General features: G+C 41.3%; 1 protein-coding gene across 2 annotated transcripts; it reads right to left on the bottom strand.

Annotated features, from left to right (window-relative positions):
- Nucleotides 1-2336: 2336 nt before the first annotated feature.
- TBX19 (T-box transcription factor 19) lies at nt 2337-19546 on the bottom strand. 2 transcript variants are annotated; one of them, XM_082784545.1, is made up of 10 exons: nt 19463-19546; nt 15472-15698; nt 10130-10394; nt 8054-8188; nt 7168-7229; nt 6004-6065; nt 5153-5341; nt 4136-4268; nt 3275-3338; nt 2337-3190 (listed from the first exon to the last, which is right to left on the bottom strand). In XM_082784545.1, exons 2-10 carry the CDS (start codon nt 15666-15668, stop codon nt 3101-3103), a joined length of 1197 nt encoding a protein of 398 aa, XP_082640671.1. In that variant the 5' UTR covers nt 15669-15698; nt 19463-19546; the 3' UTR covers nt 2337-3100. The 2 variants fall into 2 exon arrangements, with proteins under 2 accessions (XP_082640671.1, XP_082640670.1); XM_082784544.1 differs by having other exon boundaries at nt 2337-3338.
- Between the last annotated feature and the right edge of the window lie 1473 nt (nt 19547-21019).

Below are 21019 nucleotides of genomic sequence, written 5' to 3'. Positions count from 1 at the left end.
AGGGGAGCTGCAGGTTACGCTCTGAGGAAAATGCTTCTCTGTGTTCCCACACCACAGCTGAAGGCACCTCTTCACCACCCCGGGGGCAACACCAGCCTGAGTTTCAGGGAAATAAGGCCCGGGAGAAGCACCTGAGGGGAAAGGTACCTGCCTCAGGCCAGGCCGGCGCCTCACCACGGCATCTGGGGCTTTTCACGTTGCCAAATCCCTGGCCTCAAGCGCCGGGCACGGCCCTGGATGCCAGCCGCCATTTGCCCCCTGCTGGCCGGCACGTCGCCTGCACAAAATGGCGCCGCAGTGGCGGGAAAGGTGTGCGGGAACACCCACAGGGCAGGGCAGGCGCAGCCCCCTCAGCACAACCCCGCTGCCATATTCCGTGAACGACGTCTTGCAGAAAGTCATGAGGAAGCGATTAACTCACAATATATAAAAATTGGGCACTGGGAGTGTTTTTTTTTTTTGTTTGTTTTGTTTTGTTTTTTTTTTTTGTCCTCTTGTGGCAGTTTCAGTTAGCGGCTATAGCAACGAGTGAAATAAAATAGTTGTAGTGTGTGGTGTGACTGGTGAGGAGAAGTCTGTCAGGTCAAAAATGTTAGGTTGTCGTGAGGGGAATGGCTTACATCCAGTTTAAGGGGCCTTCTTCTTAAGGGAGGAGGGTGCCACAAGCACCTCGACAGGCAGCTCCACTGTAGGCAACTCCACTGTGCTAGGGAAAGGAGGTCTGCAAATTTAAAATGGCATTTTGTCTTGCGGATGTGTGGCAAAAACTTTCTCCATCACTCCTACTTGTCTTTAGAAGCAAACTGACCCTAGCTACAGGCCAATTCTCAAAGCCTTTATCAAAATAGCAAAATGTCAAGGTATTTTTATCCTGCCATGTTGTGTTGCAGGCTTTGGCAAAATCAGACTCTGCAATGACAAAAACTTGGTAATGCGTCTGAGACCTCAGAACTTTGTGCCTCCTGTGACATGAGTCATGACTGCTTTTACAGGGCTAAGAAAAATGATTCAGCCTCTTCATTCTGATCCTTTTTCAGTTCCCTCAATCCTATGGGACTATCAGGAAAGCTAATTGGATTTTCTCCTTGATTGTTTATTTGTGAAATAAATTCTCATGTTGCCTGAGTAACATCTTACAATCACTCTGCTACTGTAATGCAGTATGTGAGAAAACTAACCCATTATCCAATTCATTAACTGTGAAGAAAGCATAGCAAGTCCTGGAATGTAGATAAGTCAACACTTGCCATTTTTAGCATCTCCAGACATTGTATGTATACTCAGCACATGCTGTGTGCATGGGGAGCTGAGCAGCCAGAAGAGGGTAGCATAAGTTAGTTAATAAGCCTCATCTGTAAAGCAGAGCTATTTGTGAGAGAAGCATCTACTTGCATCTCTGTCTGCAAGGTAGAGAAAGACAATATTGAGAAACTTTTCTCCGAGCTTTAGACAGAATTTGGAAAGGCAGATTTAAAGTCAGAACTGACAACGATTAGATTGATAGTAGGCTACAGAGCTTTTCACCCTCTGCTATTACCTGCTGTTTGACCAATGCCTCTTTTAAGAGAAACGCACATCCAGAGCAGCTCCGTGACTTTGCTTTTAGCCGATAGCAGCACACATCAGTCAGTAAAACTAACAGCATCTTTAGCACATCCTGGCGCAGTGCCTGGCCTGCAGTAAATCTGAAAAGCCAGACAGGGATGTCATGAAACTACATAGCATTGAAAGCACCTTAAGGGGATGATGAATGGAGGGGGGCTAAGAATGTAAAATAAAATAAAATAAAAAAAAACATCACCCCCACACATCTGACATCAGCATGGAGTAGAAGGCTAGAGCCCATCTTGTAATCCATATTAGTATGTTTTGCTCCTGCTCACTTCCTTGGTGCAAACCAAGTCATTAGGCAGACCTCTGCAGAACTTGATAGGACTTGCTTGGAGAGGTGAATGAGAGGACAAGGTATATCCGGGGGTGTGACTTATTCACATTACACTAGTAGTTAGAAGGCTCAAGCTTCCACTATGCTAGATGTTGTACAGTCACATAGGAAAGGAAAAGCTGCACCCTGAAAAGAGAAGCTCAAACATACAAAAGGTGAGACGGGAAACAGGTGCAAGAAATACCACGTTCAAGATAATACAGCTGGTTACTGGCAGAGAAATAGAAAAATCCTGTCAACTTGCTTCCAGCTGAGTTATTTTACATTCCCTCAAAAGCTGTTAGGTAGAAAAGACTGTGATGTGTGTTTACACCCTGGAAAGGAAACGGAAACCATAATACACCATTGATTGATATTTTATTTGTACTCTGTACCTGAAGCAAAGTGGAAATGCAAGCTGAATATCTTTTCTATAAAGTCTTTTCCCTCCACCCTCTCAAAAACAGTACATACAGAAAACATTGGAACTTTTCATTTCACATCAGACTATAAATGCTAAACCAGATGCCCCTCACCTGCTGCTACAATGCAGCCACTTTCTCAGCTTGAGTGTGTCCATTATCCCTATAGCACAGAAAGAGCACAGGAGCTGGAGAAGGTAAAGAGAAAGAGAGTAAGAGAATACTGTATGCAGGTGGCATTAGGGTGTCAGACAAATCACATCCCCTGAAGAGCTTAGTTTCAGGTATTACAGAAACCCTCATATGACAAATTCAGCAAGTCTTTAAAGTAGTGCTGTCCCTTCAGATTACCAGTTGCAAACTTGCTCACAATTTCCTTGGACTTGGTCTTTAGTTACAGAAAGGACTCTTCCAAAACCACATGCAAATATCTAACCACCATGTCTGCTTCACGCAGTCCTGTGTCTCTGATTGTTTTGATGTGATAAAGAAGCAAAGCCAACTATAAAGATTCTTTCTGGACATCATCCTCAACAATGCAGGAAGGTTACAGTAACAAGCCAGTTCCTTTAACATTTCTTGCCTTGCATTATGCATTTTGGTTTCTCTGGCACGCAAGAGGTACATTATGCAGTGATGCTTGGTGAAGAGTTTTCTGCATACACATCCCTGTTCTGAGCTGCATTTCCGGGGCATCCTTTGCCATTTGTGTCACTCTTGTTGGTCTGAGCTTTCCTTGTGAGCTGCCTGTCCATTAAAAGGAGTGTGAGGATGTCCACGCAGAGTCGGCTAGCCTGGCTAGTGTGGTTTCCCCTTGCGCTTCCATGCTGCCAGACACAGTTCCCTGCAGAGGGATTTGGGCTGATGAAGATGCAGTGGGTAAGGGGACATTACCCCTCAGAAACATGCTTGAAGTGCTGCTGTTCACCTCACTTCCTGGATTGGTGACATTTACAGCACTGTTACTCACTGTCCACAGACAAGGGTAGTGGCTGGAAAAAAGAAAAGCAGTACAGGTTGAATGACTAATTTCAAAACATTTTCACCTGCACGAGACTTACTTCAGTAGTCACGTACATTATCTGCTAAAAAGCAGCTATCCCAATCCATTTACTGAACTAGGTAGGACTTGTAGGTCTTAAGTGAAAAGCCACCAGGGAGCATTAGACCTGGTGACCTTTAAGAAAGGCATGGAGAGAAATGTGTAAATGCATGTGAGGTTTCAAGATTTTTTTTTTTGTATATGTTTACATTTTAAATAAATTCCGCTGAATATCCTGGCACCTAAATTAAGGAAATTTGTGCATTTATTTTGGGGAAAGGAGGGTGAAATATTTGTTATTAATTGACTCTCTATGTCTAAATTTCAGCCATTCCTAGAACAGATTACTGTCCTGTTAACAACATTTCCGTAATGTAACATGAATTAGACTTTGTTACAACCCTGCAGCTGAGCAGAGTAATTATTTCATGCAATGCAGTAGTGAGGATCAGAGAGAGAAAAATAATTTGGCTTTAAAACTTCTACTGATTGTAGATACCTAAATTCTCAGTGGCTATTCCAAGATCCTTGTTTTCAGAAGTGCTAGGGAAAAACGAAGTGTCCATTGATTTCAGATGGAGCTGAAGACAATTATCTTGTTAGAAAGATCTGTCCAAGAATCTCAAGTTGGACACTTGAACATGTTTTAGGGGTGGGACTGGTTAAGAAATCAGGCATGAACAAAGCCTTACAACAGTCCTACAAGCCTCACTGCTCCTAATATTAGCAGTTTTCCTGAAACCTTACCTGGGCCCAGGGCTGGCAGCTCCCTTGGTGTGTGGCACTGAGAGCAAATTACCATGTGGAGAGGATGGCAAAGTCCAGCTGTCATGTCCTGAGAATACCTGAAGATTATTGCTGGAGCTTTCCAATAAATTCACTTTGAGAAGAAGAGAAAAAAAAAAAAAAAAAGAAAAAGAAAAAAAACCCTCAGTGACTATCGCAGATAATTATCTTAAGGCAACAGAAAATGGGTAGGCCTGAGGAAGCTGTCTGATGAAGGGGTTTGGGTTCCTAACCACAGGTAAAAGGATAAAATTCACTTGCTTAGTAAGGGAGTAGCAACGTGCCATTGTAATTCCATTTATATGAGAAGGTAGTGCGAGAGATGTAGAGTGTGCATTTTTTCAATAATCTAATAGTCTCTTGATAACGATGATTGCTATATGACTGTCAATGCTTTGATACAGGTTTCTGCATAACTTGAGCTTAAGTATTTCAGTTAAACAAGATGCCTTGCTAAAATATAGTTGGTGAACAGATTACTTTATCCTTACTCTCATTTCTGGCCAATTTCTTCCAATCAAAGTAGGACCAATTTCTGTATCTCCACACCCAGGTCTAGAGAGCAGATGGGACTTGAAAGACATTCTGGCAATAACAAAACTCTCTCATGTCAAGTCAGCTTCTACCATGTTCCTAATGACTGCTGCAATTTGAGAGGGTGTCTGCTTCGTGATACAGCATTGAAAGAAGGCTTGCAATGCTCTGATACTTTTGTATAATTGGGAGCTGTACTGCAAGGAAGATCATTCACTCTTGTTTATAATTAGCAATTACAATGCACCCAGCAATTCTACACCATTTCTGTTGCTGCCTTAAACATATTCCATGCATCCAGCGTGCAGTTTAGATTGTTAGAGACCCATCATGCTCTTTCCCAGCTTCTGCTCTTGATTGTTTCACTGCTTAGGTTACTAAAGCAAGGGTCAGTTAGTCTAACTGCGTCTATTACCTGGAAACAAAGTGGATTTACAGATCTACCTGTAGGTGAATGATTTCTTTGCATGTAGGAAGGTGGGTATGGAGCAGCCCGATGACCTCGCAGTGCTGAATATCGCTCACAACCATGGGGAGTGTGCGGAGCTGGCAGAGGCAAGGGTCCAGTGTACTGATAATTAGAGCTTCCTGATGCACACACTGTATCTGGGTTGGAAATCAACCAGCCACCCACTTTGAGGGGAAAGCGAGGGGAAAGACAGAAGAAAACTATTATTGCACTAAAACATAGCAGTACAATAAAGTAACCAGCCTTCCTGCCTTCCTGCAGAATCAGCTGTTCCTCCGAAATACCAAGCTGATTCTGAAATACTGGTTTGTGGAGCAACTGACAAGCAAGAACCAAGCAAAAAAAAACAAACAACAAAAAACACTAAAAACAAGACCTGAAAACAAAGTAATAGAAAATGTCACTGATATCACAGAACAAAGAAAAGAAATACTGATCATCATTAGAATGAGCACAACCTCTGCTCCCCTCATTTATTTTTTTGAGCTGTTCAACAGTGAAAGGTAGTTTTATAGATGACAAAAGTCCTTACAATTACAAAACAATAGCACTAAAAATAGCCCTAAAATTTCTTTAATGTATCTTTTTTTCAAGGTTTTATTTCATATCAAAAACTGGATCATAAGGAAAATGATCCCACTGCAGAAAATATCTCAACTTCCTACTCTAAGATTTATTGTCTTTTTTGTTTGTTTAAACAGTCCATTTCTATAAACACTGTTCAGGACTCAGTGAACCACTGGTCTGATCCAATTAAGCAGATCCCAGGTTCCCAGCATGTATCATAACACATAAATCTTCCAGCTCACATGAATAAAAACCTTACAGTGAGAATATGTCATATGTTGACCTTCAGAGACTGTTTCTGGAGCATCCTTGGGATGGTTTCTGAAAAAGAAAACAGTGGTAAAAATTCTCATTGAGAAATTATCAAAGAAATTTAATATCAAATTTAAAAACTGAAAACTATTCACTAAAAACAGTAAATGAAATAGGAAAGAACTCTATCATCTTTAACCACTTGCTAGGCAGCGGTAGACTTTCCTGCATTCTGCCATAAAGGAAGCACTTATATTTCACAGCATCCATACTTTTTTTTTTTTTCCTAGTCTTGCCAAATTCAGGGACAGCCTAGAATTTAAGTCTACCTGTGGGCACCTTTCCTGCTTGCATCAGCAGCCTCAGCCTGGCATCACTCAGACTGATGCAGGGCTCTGCCTCCTGCACAGCCAGGCAAGACAAAGGCACATTTTTCCTCTACAGGTGGGAACCCCAATGCTGAGACACAGCAGCTTGATGTGAGGAAAGGAAATAAACGCAGATTTTCCTTCAGGCATGTGGGAGACATCACACATCAGAAGACATAGCAAGTCTGGACAAAATTTATCAGCAATTATGGATTGGAATTCATCATCTGGACACCTCAGTGCTTTAGCATGGAGATGTAAGGGAAACTTTGATAGAAAATTAAACCACAATTTATTTCCAATAATAGAAGCATCTCTTACATAGTGAGCACCTGCAGGTTACTTTCACTAAATGCATCATACACTACTATATGTACATAGCAGTGTAGTTATATTACAGTTACAGTGCAATTTCACTTCAGTTATTCTTTTTGACATATGCAGCTTACTTTTACCATCCCTGAGCTATTGAATTGTGGGATTCATTGGAGTGTGAGTACAATGTAGGGAACAAATGTGGTGTATAACATTTCTGGGGAAATTCACAGTCTCATTTCAGGCTTCCTGTGCAGACAGCTAAGTTCTTGGATCCCAAAGAGAATACTTACTCGCCTCAGACCCTACTGTGGTAACAATTACATAGAGAGTCTCCCCACTAGTTTCAGTGGAATGACTCTAGATTTAAGACAGTAGAATCAAGAGTTGTACAATTTACTTTTGCATTGTGATGCCACAGCTTTAACCTTGTCAGCAGCAAAATATTACTGAAACAATAACAAAAAAAATAAAAAAGATTAACTCACCTTTCTTTTGCATCCAGGAAGGCTTTGGCAAAGGGATTATACTTGATTTTGAGAGCAGTTATCTTGAGTTTACAGAAAACAAGGCATGTTAGTGAAGGCAACTTGGAATAGAGACTTGAGAAAACATCTTCCAGAGTAAATTAAGTGGAACTACTTTGGCTAGCCAAACAAAATACATCCCCGTGTATTGTTTTCCAGAGGTGGTTGGAGGGAGCTTTGCTTGTTGCAGGGTGCTATGTACTGATCAGTGCCACAGGCAGAACACCAATAGGGGCAACCTAATTGCATGGTCCAGTCTGCTAAGTCTTGTGGGACTGCAAACCCTTTCAAGGGAGCTGAAGCAATGAATTCCTACCAAATATCAATCAAATCTGCAGCAACAGTTGCTGAGGGATATGGCATATGAGTGAGCAATTGCCACAATCTAAAGCATCCCGTAATTCCAATTTTGGGGTTGGGAAGAAATTTTCCCATGGAATGATATGCTCTTCTGCAATTGTACATATTTTAAGGAGAGGAGAGAAAAAAAGATTATCCTTAAAACTATCAGTCACTACTAGAGAAAGTTCTGGACTTGATTCTAGTCTTTTTTTTTTTTTTTCTTTCCAATAAGGGATTGGGATACCAAGACAGGTGGACCAGTTTGGAGTAGCAGTGGCAGAATATTAAGCTAAATCTGGTTTAGTATTGCAGCCAGATGCTGGATTAGATAATGCTCTACTGCAGAAAGAAGACAGCAGTATAGTAGACCCATTGAACATTACACTGCATAGGACTGGTGGAGAAACAAGAAGAGGACCAGTCTATCCATACTGATCTTGTAGTTAATAGGCTTTTAATGTATCTCGTCAATGATGTCCATGAGCACAGCACAGCACCCGCCTACCTCTTCGTTTTGATAGGCAGTCACAGCTATGAACTGAGTCTCAGGGAAGGAACAGTTCATCACCATCCGGTGGGGGCCTCCTACACGAACTATGTGTACCTGGGGCTCGTATTTGTGCAGAGAGTTCAACATTATCTGCAGAAAACAGAACAGACAGACAGACCCCATTGCCACTCTGGTACCCCACAGCTGCTTTCACTCCTGCTCTATAATAAACCAGACGTCACTGCTAAACCTCTCCAGTTTATGATTACTGAAAGCAGAAGGGCAGATGCCTTCCTACCTTCTGACAAGCCACAGGATTGAACAGAGAGAGACTTCATTGGACTTGGATTTCAAGCTTTCAGTACTTTGTGGTAGCAGCTAAGGCCTTCAAACCATTGGGTTTCCAGTGAACAGGTTGTTCAGGCTGTTGAGGGACAATCCCTGTCCTGCTTTGGCTATCCAAAAACTCAGAATTACAGTCACAGAAAACAGGGCAGAAGAGGGTTAAGGCAATCACCTAGTCATCTTTCTGGGCAAGACCTACCTAAACAAGCTTTGGCAAATGTCTCTACCCTGGCACTAAAAGCTGTACATAGTGTCAATCCTACAGTATATCTTCTTCAGAAAGCACATTGCTTAATTATCTCTAATACAAGAAAATATGTTTAAAATTAAGGAAAAAAAATGTATTTTGGAAAATGCTGTGTGCATGCGTACGTATATGTGGAATAACAGCCAATAGCTGACTAACAGTGCATTCTGCTAATAACACCACAAAAAGGGAAGATGAAACACAGTGGGAAAATGGTTTACCTTAACAAGGCTGCCAATATTTCAAAAAAAAAAAAAAAAAAAAAAAGAAAAGAAAAGAAAAGAAAAAAGAAAAAAAGAAAAAAAGAAAATCAAAGAGAACTTCAGCTGTTTGCCATTTAGTTAGCTTTTCTTCGGACCCTGCTTCTTCTTTGGCTTTTCCTCCCTTCCTTTCTACTCTCTCTCTCTTTACTGTGTATACACATCTTGTTCCCCTGTTTTCCCCTCTCCAAGGTCTTTTTGACCCTCTTGACCACAAAAAAGGTCAAGGGCTTTGTTTGTTTTGTTTGTTTGTTTGTTTGGGGGGGAGGATCCTGTCCCTTTCTTTCTGTATCACTTACTATTCTGAAGCTTTTAACCTTTCTAAGGTCCTGGATGCAGGATGAGAATTCACAAATTCAGATCCTGTTTTACACTACACAGTAAGCCTTGTGTGACATTTCCATGTGTCACTTTAAAGAAAGTCTGGTCATCTTTCTATTCTTCAGTCGGCAAAAACTGAGATGATTTCCTACCTAATTAGGGTACTAGGTTTATGTAGGTACCTCACAAACCCAATGGAAATAGTAGGTAGAGAACACATAATATTTACATAAAAGAAATTGATTCTGGGCTGACAAGTAGCATCCAATGTAGGAGTTTTGTACAAAAACAAGCAAACAAAAGGTCTTGTGCAATATTTCATCTTTAGATGCATCATCAAAAACGAAATACGAAACATAACTAATTTTCCTGTTTGCATTTTTAAGGGGTTCAAAGAGAAAGTCACTTATTTCTGGTACATGTGGTTTCTTTCCAAAGGCCAAAGCTGATTCAATAGAATATTGATAATTATCATGATGCAGAAGCAGACATAGTAATTATTTCATTTAGGAGCAGCCTTTTATTCTGCTATCTGACTCCTGCCAACATTCCACTTACACCAAACAACATGGGGGAACACAACAAAAACCTAATACCCGTGACCATTTTTTCCCCCTTCTCTGAAGTCCTATGTAAAAAAACCCAGCACACAAGACCAACTCTGAAAAGCCCCCTGATGATTAAGTAAACCACAGCACTCTGTCTCTCTTAACATCAAGAAGTCCATTAAAATCTGAAAGCGCCAATTAAGGCCTGTTTATTCCTGTTTACATGTGGCCTCCAGAGAATAATTGGCATCTGTGGGTGAAGAGGCCTGTAAGGGCCTCTATAATTACATAAATGCACCCTTGATATTTCTTGATTGGTAGGTGCTTGCAGTTGAAGCCAAGAGGTGTATGGGGAAACATCAGGCCATACCTGCCCACTCCCATTGAGCTTGTTGGTAAGTTTGACTTTGCTGAAGGAAATGGCAGCTTTCATCCAGTGGGCCCCAAAGTTGGGAGAATCTGGGTGGATGTAGACACAGCTGTGGTTTGGTGGCTCTGGTTTCCCAGCTGGCACCCATTCTCCATTGACGTACTTCCAGCGGTGGCCGTCAGTCGGGGCAAAGTCCAGCAGGAAGGAATACATGGCGTTCGGGTCCAGGCCTGACACGCTGATCTTCAAAACAGGGAACATCCGCCTGTTGTGGAAACAAAACACGGAGACACCGCTGGAAACTGGGTTTGAAAAACTCTTCTCAGTACATTTGTGGCCAGAATCTCACTGATCAGGTCAATGTAAAAACCATCCTCCCTCCTCTTCAACCCCTAACTCCCTCTGTCTAGCTGAAGAAAATTCTCTTAAAGGTTAATCTTTCATTGTATTTTGATCATTTGGAAAAAAAGCATTCCGTCTGAAGTAGGGCACTAAGACTTTCATTGTGTCCAGATTCATGAGTGTGCCCAATTTATGAGCTTTGTAATAGTGTCAGCAGAGTCCATGGGATACAGATAAATTTAGTAAAATGTATTTTTTTTTTTTTTATTTTCCATTATCTTCCATATTGTCATTACCTTTTATTTCAAAACACATCCTAAACTCTTATCACATGGATATATTAAAAAGAATGCAGTTAGCTGAAACATGTTTTCTCTCTTTCTTAAAGAGAAGTATTCACATATTGTTCCACTATCATTATATAAATCTTCAGTTTGAGAAATCTGATTAATATCCTTGCTGTTAGACCTGAAATCTTGCTTTTGTTTAGTTTTGGAAGAACATTTTAAAGCATCTTTTTCCTCAAGTGGATCCTTCTACATTTAAAAGTCCAATGCCACCTTTTCTCAACCCCTTTTTAGTTATTTTCTGCCTTTGTAAAGATTTGCAGCAGTTCTCAGTTTTCTCTCTGCCCTAGTACTTGTGATCCATACCACACAGCTTTGAATTGGCATCTCTGGCCTGAAAAAGTATACAGCAATGGAATCAGTAGGGCCCCCCACAGTTTCAGGAACTGGGAAAAGACAGCAGAATAGCCCTGACCCAACAAAGGTATCCTATGTAGTTAGATTCTTAGGTTGTCCAGTAATACACATCATTGTGGAGGATTATTGTAGCTGTTCTATATCACCTCCTGCATTCTTACAGAAGGGTGAGGCCTCCCTGCTCCAGGGACTTCCATATTGACCTCTCCTGGCAATCATCATTTTGCCACATTTTTATGCACAGGACAATGAATCTTTAAACTCTTTTCCTGTACAGATTCAGAGAGATGAGTTACACCAAGCAACCTCAACGATTGCCTGATGTCCATGGGGATAGGGTAAAGTGGTTCTCTAGGCTTTGTGAAGCAGCAGCACAAGATGTCTAAAAAAAAAAAAAAACACAAGAAGGGAAGTGAAACTTCACGCGCTCTCTCCAGGGACACCAGAAGCCTCTGCCCCAGGAGCCATACTCTCCAGCAGCCTCCACCTTTAGGCTGCTGACAATCTCCTTTGCTCATAAGTTATCCTACTCACCCCCTACCTTCCTGGACATTTTTATACCGTTCTTGCTGCATACAGTCAGCACCTTCTGCCCACAGAAAAATACAGTATTTGAAAAAGGTTTTTCATCTAAATATAGACAGTTGGTGATGCAGGGCCAATGCAACACTGAGAAAGATGTGTTGAACCATGACCTTGCTAACTAAATAGAAGCTTAGTTGAGGATTTACACGCTACATTTAACGTGTATTTCTGACCAGGATGCACCAGCAACCAAAACTGGAACTTCACAAAAAGCGTGCACGCATTGCTCCCAGTGCAACCTGCTCCCCCTGCAGTCAGTCTGCAACGTAACACACAGACATATTTAGCTGAAATTAAAGTAGAGACGAAAATTCAACCTCATGAAAATTTGATTTCACTAGATTTCTCAGAACTCTGTGTTATGTGAAGATTGTTAATTCCTCTGCCCATGGTGCAAACTTCTCTGCCTTTCTACTTGGGAGGCTTGAGTTTATCCCCCAAAGGTCTACAGGCTGTTAATGCCAGAACAGAAGTCATCATCCAGCTCTAACATCCTGTACCACATAGACTATAGCACTTCCCTGTATTAATCTGCTTCCCACACAATTAATCCACATCTCATTTGGACCAGCATATCTTGACTGTGCAGGTGCTAATGACAGAAGACCTACCACCTCACTTGTTCCACTGATTAAGTGGCTTTATTGTTCAAATCATATGCTTTAACATGGCAAACGATCATTTCTCCACATTTGTTTCAGTCAATTTTTGTTTCAATGATCAGGTAGGCACACACATGACCTCCATTACTGCAATAGCTGAGTACTTCAGCCTCTTCAATTTATTTAGAGCAGATCTGCCACAATTACTCCGTGGTACAGAGCTCAAGTGGGAATGTTTGATATCAAACTTGAACACGTAGTAAACTAGTAAAGTTGCTTTACCATTTAAGCCTTTCCCCACACCTCTACCTATGTTTGGCTGATCCTCCCTATATACAAAGGGGCACAGTGGCCCCTCCAGGCAATAAGGTGGACTGTGAAGTTTCAGAATACTACATAGCTGAAATGGTATCCACAATAACAGAAAACCTGCTCAGTTAGCAAATGGGATGTTTGAATATTGAAATGCCAATTGAATACAATAAATCTGAGTAAAATGGGAGACTGATTCTCACCACATGAGCTGCATCTTTTTGGATATATCTTGCTATACAGCATGCACTTTAGTTTTATTGATATCTGTCCTGTTCAGAATATACCCATCTTCCCCGTGCACTTAGGTATTTTGCTATGACAGGTGATTATTATAGTGAAGCACAATGCAGCAGCGGAGAAGTATCTGTGTATTAACACTGAAGTTGGTTCAGAACATTTTGGGACCCTCAGCACAAATTAGAGATGACTCAGTCACAGTAGATAGAATTACACATGCTAGAATTTCACACTTGAGGATCACTAACCAGTCAGTCCTGGATGCTCCTGTATTGGGTTTCGGTTTAATTTCTGAGTTTTGCTAACAACGTGTCCTTAGCTTTCAAATACACAAGTTCAGACAGGGTTTTCTTCTTAATCTTAGAAAACAGTTTTCAAAAGCTCTCATATATCCTTCAGGAAGAATGACCGAGTTATTTCTACTGATTTAAGCAGCAGCAAAATTGGATCAATATTTTTTCTTTAGAAAATCCCTCTGGAGATTGTCACTGAAGAATCCTGCACCTGCAAAAAAGCTCAGGATTCGTGGCAAAGTCTCTCAAGTTGGTCTCCTTTGGAAAAGCATGGAGTTGTTCAGAAGGTTTTGCTGCAGGCCCCTGTCTGTATTTCTTTTCTGTAGTCATTGCACTGACGTGTTTGTTATGGATAATACCTTCACCCTTTTTCATAGTCCCCAATTCTACAAAAGCTTTGTTGTAAGGATTTATGCAAATGACTCTAATACATTTTTGTTTGTTTTGAGACTGCTGTACTTTGATAATAGAGAATGAACTTGTACCTGCCCCAGTGACATTACTAGAACTCTCACTGGCTTTAAGGAAAACCAGGAGCAAGCTAATAAGGAGAGCACAAGCTGGAATGAAGAAAAATAAAGAAGCTTCTGCAATAAAATTAAAAGTAACAGTGCATATTCAAATAATGACAGATACCCTTATCAGCAGTAGCATAAAAAGATTATATCCATGCACTCACCTAAAAATTTTAGAGAAAAAATAGTATCACCTGCAATCACAACTAACATTAGCTGAGAGGAGGAAAAAAAAAAAAGAAAAGAAAAGAAAAGAAAAGAAAAGAAAAGAAAAGAAAAGAAAAGAAAAGAAAAGAAAAGAAAAGAAAAGAAAAGAAAAGAAAAGAAAAGAAAAGAAAAGAAAAGAAAAGAAAAGAAAAGAAAAGAAAAGAAAAGAAAAGAAAAGAAAAGAAAAGAAAAGAAAAGAAAAGAAAAGAAAAAGAGTAAAACCTGTCAGTATGACACAATTCTTTGTATCCATTTAATTTGAGGCAAACCTACCTTACTACATTTTGGTTACTTAGGCTGATAAGGAGTCAGTGTAAGCTACCTTAATGCTAAGTGAAAGTCCACTCAGAAGTTTGCTCTAGCCTAACAGCAATTAAAAACATTTAAATTAAGCAAAAGCAGCTTCCTGGTGTAAAGAGAGCCTCAGCAGAAGATGAATTCTGTCCCTGTAGGTTGCTAGGAGGAATCAGTGGCAATAAGCAGCATTACACCAAGAGCTGATGTTTTGGGAATAGAATTGCTTTCTCAACAAAATAACCTTGGTGAGCTAGATTTTTCCTCTTTTAAACTTTCACCCACGTCCCTTGTCAGGATACAGTCAATAGAAATATTGCCCACAAGTTCTGCTAAATCAAAATTGATAAAAGTGACAGCATGTGAATAAATCTTTCTTCCTGACTCTTAATTCTGCTCCCCTATGCAGATCTTCCAAGGGGTTTTGCAAGAGAAGTGTGTGCATGGGGACAGGGAGACAGAGTTGGTGAGGGTAGGCTAAATAAAAACGTTAATATGACTGTACAGGAGAACCTTCCTCTAGTTATTGGCTGGACTCCGTCGTCAGCCCAGTTCAGAGCAGAGCCTCTCTGGAGAGCCAGTATCTGATTTGGAATTAACATTCTTCTCTCCAGGTTTTGCACTCAGCAAGCAGTGAGATATCACAATATTTTATCTTTTTAAATCTCTGTATATTCACCAATATTCTGCAGTGGTTTCTAAGTGCACCAGTTAACGCTACAGAGCAATACAGTTGTGGGACCACACAAGCCAGGACTGTGCATACATGCTACATAGAGCACAGCTACATTGTACCCCTTCCTGGTAAATAGTGCAAACCTCCAAAGCCAGGGAGACAGGAACAGCAACTGGGGATAACACCACGGATCTGCTTCTGTACAGTCATCTGAGGTCCACAGATAAGGACTTGCTAGTAAAGGCTAATGGCTGGTGGTACAAGAAGCGATCCAGAACGTTTGGAGGTTTTCTGCTCCCCAGTGAAAGTTTCCTTTTTGTGCAACCTTAACTCAGTCAGTATATTTCTCCAGCACATTTCACAAGCAGGAATAAAGGCTGGCAGGAATGGCTTAGCAGAAAAGAGCAGGGACGCCCCGTTCTGTTTGTAGGGGACCGAAAGGCTGCAGGGGTAGCACTGTTACACGCTCATAGCAGTTCTCTCTAGCCTGCGCACACGCTGCTTGTTATCACACCCCTTAGCCCCCCTGGCTGTCATCTGCACTTCGCCACAATGCGGAGCAGATCACTCACCTGCCGTTCTTGGTCACGATCATCTCATTGGTGACTTCCCTGAATCTCTGCCAGAGCGTAGCGTCCTCTAAGACGACCTGGAGCTGCTTCTCAGTGGGGTCGCCTTTGTCTCTCCCAGCCCGGAGTTCGCTCTCCACTACGCTGAGTAGCCTGGAGACAGTGCAGTCACTGGGCTTTTTGCAGCCCAGGTCTGCCATGACGACTTGACTGCCAGAAACTTCGGGTGGCTGTTAAAAGACAGAAATCGTCAGCCGAATCTAAAAGCAAGTCAGATTGTTAGGCACCGGCTGACAGTGTGCTCTCCTCACTCTTTTGCCACTGACTAGCTCTTTCCTCTGGAAGTCCCAATGGGCAGTGACACCAGCGCGTGCAGGTTTACGCACACACTCCACACAAAAAGAGGACTATCTCCTAATTACCTGTCTGACGGTCAGGTGGGTGGCAGGCTGATGACTCAATTGGCTGCCTTGAAAGAAGAGTCCTCCATCCAAATTAGCATGCTTTTATCTTTTTTCAACCTGAAGTGGGTCTAATTGTTCTGCTTGAGAACCAGGTTTCCATTAATGAAAATTGTTTCATTTCCAGACTGAAACAATGCATGGAAATTGCGTTCGCGCTGATGCGGACTCTAGCTGAAGGAGCTGGTAACAGTCAAGATAGTTACACAGAGAAGGTAGTCTTAAAATATTTTCACTTGGCATGTTGGATAAACACATTAACTTTGTTCCTCCACAGCCCTAACTAAAATGTAATAGTAAGAGACCCTTCTGCACCAAGGTTTCAATGCATGAAGAGAAGGTAGCATCCCTATACTCTGCAATTAATGTACACTCTGTCCATCCCTGGGTCCCCAACGTCTTTCACAAAACCCCTTATGAGCACTTCACCTGCACCTTACGAGCACCTCAGCTCCCCTCTGCATTTCTAGGGACAGAGCCCACGCTTCTAAGGCTGGGTATGGGCATAACTGTCCTGAGGCCTGGCAGTGCTGACCTGCTCAAGGTCCACTTCATCCAAAAGCTCCCTCAGCATCCCTAGAACAGGCATTCCCTCTCCTCTCAGCCTGGGACTCCCTCTGGCAAGCCTTTTCCAGCTGTCCACACCCTCCACAAAGGGCAGCCATGAAAGGAGCCACCATTTTACAATTTTACAAAAGAAGTCCAACAATTTCAGCACTGAGCCAGGGACATGAGAAACCTGTGTCCAGTTCCACACTGAAGGGCTAAGTGAAGGCTATATGAATACCACTGATCCGTAAATGCTGGACTTTGGCACAAAACAAGGCATTTGAGTGCCTAATTTCTCCTGATGCATCTAGCTCCAATAGCGCCTGTGACATTTCTGGTCTGTTGGACAAGACATAGTCAGGGACTTGATTATAAAAGCATACTTCTGGAATTTGCTTTTAGAGAAATATATTTTCTAGTTACTCATTGAGAAGTTTGCATTTGTTTAATTCAACAGCCCCTCTTGAACTCTGGTGCTTCCAGTTCTTTCTAACAGATGAAATGGCCTGGTTTCAGGGCCTACTACGGATCATTGATGGGACTATAGAGACAAGAAAGGTCACAAAAAAAAAACCTCTTTAGAACAGGATTTAAATTAAACCATCATTTGACAAGGCTCAAACCATCTTGCAGTGCAAAAATGCAAGAGGTATCATCTACCAAGGCAGCAATGGCCAGAGCTCATTGATCCTATTTGTGTTGTACAGTACCTTAGGTGGCAAGCAGTCCTACTAAACCCTCAGCACCAGTGGGGTGAGGTTAGTGACTGCAAGGCCTCAGAACAGCAGAGCTCCAGGTGTGCAGCAGTGTGCTGTTCTGCAGAACAGAGGGACATGCACACTTCAGGTAGGAACTTCCAATGCTCACCAATGTCAGCACCACAGGAAGGTGCAAGTCACACAGGTATGAGGTATTTTTACGTCTGGGTAATCCCAATCATGCTGATTGCAAACTTCACACTAACACATCTTCCTTCTGTCCCATCTTTCCACATTTTATGTACCTTGTTTGAATTGTCAGCTCATTACAAAACGAGATGATCAGTCAATTCACTCTGAGTTACACAAGAAGGTGTCTGCACCTGGATTTATGCAAACAGCAGCTTCTACATACTGTCTAACCTACTTTCACTGTTGAACAACAGAAGAACGTACATTAAAATCGGTAGGATATTTAGGCATGTTGAAGTGTGCCACTTTTCATTTGGAAAAAATTTCCTACCAGGTAATATGTTAGTGCAAGGTGGAATAGGCTTATATTCAGGCTTTCCTTTACAAATGCTCAAAAGAAGAGAGAATCTCTCATTTTTCCATGCACATGCTGCAGAAGATCAAATGGCATAGCAAATGCTTAAGAGACTAAGTAAAATACCAAAATACTTTCCAACTTCACTATATTATAAAATATAAACACAAATCAGAGCTAGTTGAAGTACTGTGCATTTCCATTCAAAAACATCAGGTTTTCAGACAGCTCTAAAATACATCAGTGTTAATCTTGGATATATATATACACATATATTTAATTCTAGTTTTAGTTGAAATTTAGTTTCCACGCAGCTTTTTTGAAGATTAGTTGCTCAGAAATCAAGACACTCAAAGTCAAGGCAACCATACAGACAGTAGCTTACAGAATTAGTAATATTTCAGTGGTTACACACAGTTATTTCTACAGACAAATATAAAGAAAAGCAGCTTGGGTTTCAGATATATTGACTACCCATCTCTCCCTCCTCCAAGTAGATTGACACCAGATTGAAGCCTCAGGAAAATCAGATCCAATCTGCTTTCCCCAAAATGCTTACAGCTTAAAGAAAATCAAAAGCATTAACAAAAGTGACAACAGTTTACATTGGTGGAAGGATTTAAAAAAAAAAAAAAAAGTGTACCTCACCAGTAGAAATAAAAAATATGGCTCAAGATTAAAAACCTGGCTAGAGTTAAAAAAAAAAAAAAAAAAAAAAAAAAGCTCAAAGATGGACTGGAAATGGAGGCAGCCACAAAGCAAAGATAGGTAGGTGCTAGCCAGTTAATTGCTTGCCCAATAACAAGCAGTCATTAGGAAAGAGCTATGGAGAGGAAAAATACATGGAAAGAGTGGATAATGGACCCATTCCAGTAGTACACTGGGAAACAAGTTTTCAACGATAAGGCTGGATTTTCACAGTTAGTCTTCCCTAAGGGAGAAGCACAAGGCATTTTCTTTGGAGTACTATAATAAAACTTGCATCTTGAACAACAAGAAAATGCATTTTGACATACTAAAAGTAAGTTATAGTTGGGTGCTTACTATTATCACTTAAATAAGGTGCCTGACGATTGTAAATCTTTTCTCCCAGAGGGAAAACAAAGCAAAAACAATACTTATTTTTGCATAGCTTGTATTTTAAGTTTATAACTACATTACCATAGCTCAGGATGCCTGCAACCTCAGCATTTTCCAAAAAGAGTTGTTACCTAGTGGGCACTGGCCAATTGCTATTTTTGAGTTTGGGAAAGAGTGTTTCAGCTGTAAGAGCTCAGGTTAAGAACAACTGGTGATGCATGTAGCAACATATCCACAAGGCACAGCTCACCACTAACATGTCTTTCCAACCTAGAGGAATTAGCCAAGGAAATAACAAGCTTGCATGCATGCAAGTAAATGTTCAGTTAATGTGCTCAGGCCAGAGGTTTTACTTTAAAATACACATCCAGACCCATATCACTTCTACCTTGTGCATCAGGTCTCCTCACATCATACATTGTCTCTACTTTACACACAGATGGTTGCCACAAGAAGGGGTTGAGGAGAGGGAACCAAGCCATGGTCAGAGCTACTTGCTTACTGTTGACTTTTCATTTCTAAAAAAACATATTAAGGATTGAAATTTTCTCTCCCAATACATTGCCTCTTTTAGGAGAGGTGAAAGACATCCTTTAATCTTATGCCTTTGTTCACCTAATAGTCTTGAATACTTCCCCAACATCCCTTTTCCCTCCTACCTTCTTCCAAGATGATTTTTTCCAAGTCTACAGATGCTGAAAATGAGGCACAAACAGATTAACATCACCAGGTGTAGGCATTCCTGGGGCACCGAGACTAACCTGTTCACAGATGTCAGATGGGTTATTTCTTGGCTAGAAGTTAAATCTCCCCGAACTTGACATTTGGAGGAAAAGGTGGTGGCATTTACCAAGTAACATAGTAACAAGGTGACTGACAATCATTGCCACTGAAAGTAGGACAGAGCATGGCTGAAGAACAGAAAGCTATTACCCCTCTTGCACTTGTCTCCTGTAGCTTTGTAATTAAACAAGTACATCGGTAGGGATGTCAAAGGAAGCATACAAAACACACAATGTTGTAAAATTCCCCCAAAGCCCAGCTTCCGAGCACGAAGGGGACCCCTTGCAGCTCATGGTGTCATGAGCTACCAGTCAAAAGTGCAAGGACAACACTTAAAACCATCTCTAGCCACGTCCAGGTCTTACCAATAAGAACTGAGTGACTGATGTTTTTAAATGAAGCACTGAGGTCTGGGGAGAGCAATGAAAGAGCAATCCTGCAATGCTTATTGGGGTTTATTCACCAAGTTGGAGCAGTAAACAGCAAGTTGCTGGTTTTGACTTTCTAATTAAACTCATTCTAAAACCCGTTCTGACCACCAGCTGGTGAGATACGGCAGGAGAAGAAAGAAAAAGGTAATTAAAGAGGCCTTCCTCGCCTTGACATTGGATAGCTGTTTTTTGGCCTTTAGGTGCATGTTTCCAAATAAAAGGCAGCCCTTCATGACCAGATGAAATCACAGACCAAGACTCACTCTTTCCATCTCCAGAGCTCTCAGTGGCGCACTCAAACACCTAACCCCCTCTGAACATCCAGTCCCAGCAACACAGGGAAACGTAACCTCCATCACCATGACACTCCCAGGAAATCAACACCTATCAGCTACCAAGGAATAATTAAGAGAGGATAAAAAGACAGCTGCTTTCCCTCTGTTTTTTAATCATGCAGCCAGCCCCTTAGGAGATTGCTGGGTTATGAGACTTAGAGAAGATTAGCCTTTTCATTAAGGCTGGGGCAACAGGGGGGACAGTTTCAGTAACTGCAACCAGGTATGTTTTTAGCAGTTATCCAGGCAGCCTGCTCGAGTGGTACCTCCCTGCCTGGTGTTATAGCTGACATCAGCCTAGAAAGCACGGGAAGCTTTCCAGATTAATCATTCCTCCCTTTAAAAAAAAAAAAAAAAAAGCCCTTATCCAAGCAGGCTGGTGATAAACAAAAATATTACCAAAAAATGGCAATTCTACTTTTCTAGGTTGAAATGCTTGATTCTATCAGAAGTGGCAAGTCTTATGCATCTTATTACACACAAGAAAACACAGGAGTAAATAGCAATGACAAAATAATTGGTTTTCACTCCACATATTTGGAAGAGGCAGCCCTTCAGAGCTGCACTGAAATCATGTTGGCCAGCTTGTACTTTCAGTGTCACGTTTTTCACTACACCAATGTTACTCCACACTTGTTTCTGCAGAGATTTTAAGTCACAGACTCTC

The sequence above is a fragment of the Aythya marila genome, assembly GCF_965140915.1.
Source record: "Aythya marila genome assembly, chromosome: 1".
NCBI lineage: Eukaryota > Metazoa > Chordata > Aves > Anseriformes > Anatidae > Aythya > Aythya marila.
This window is presented reverse-complemented; position numbering and strand designations above follow the sequence as displayed.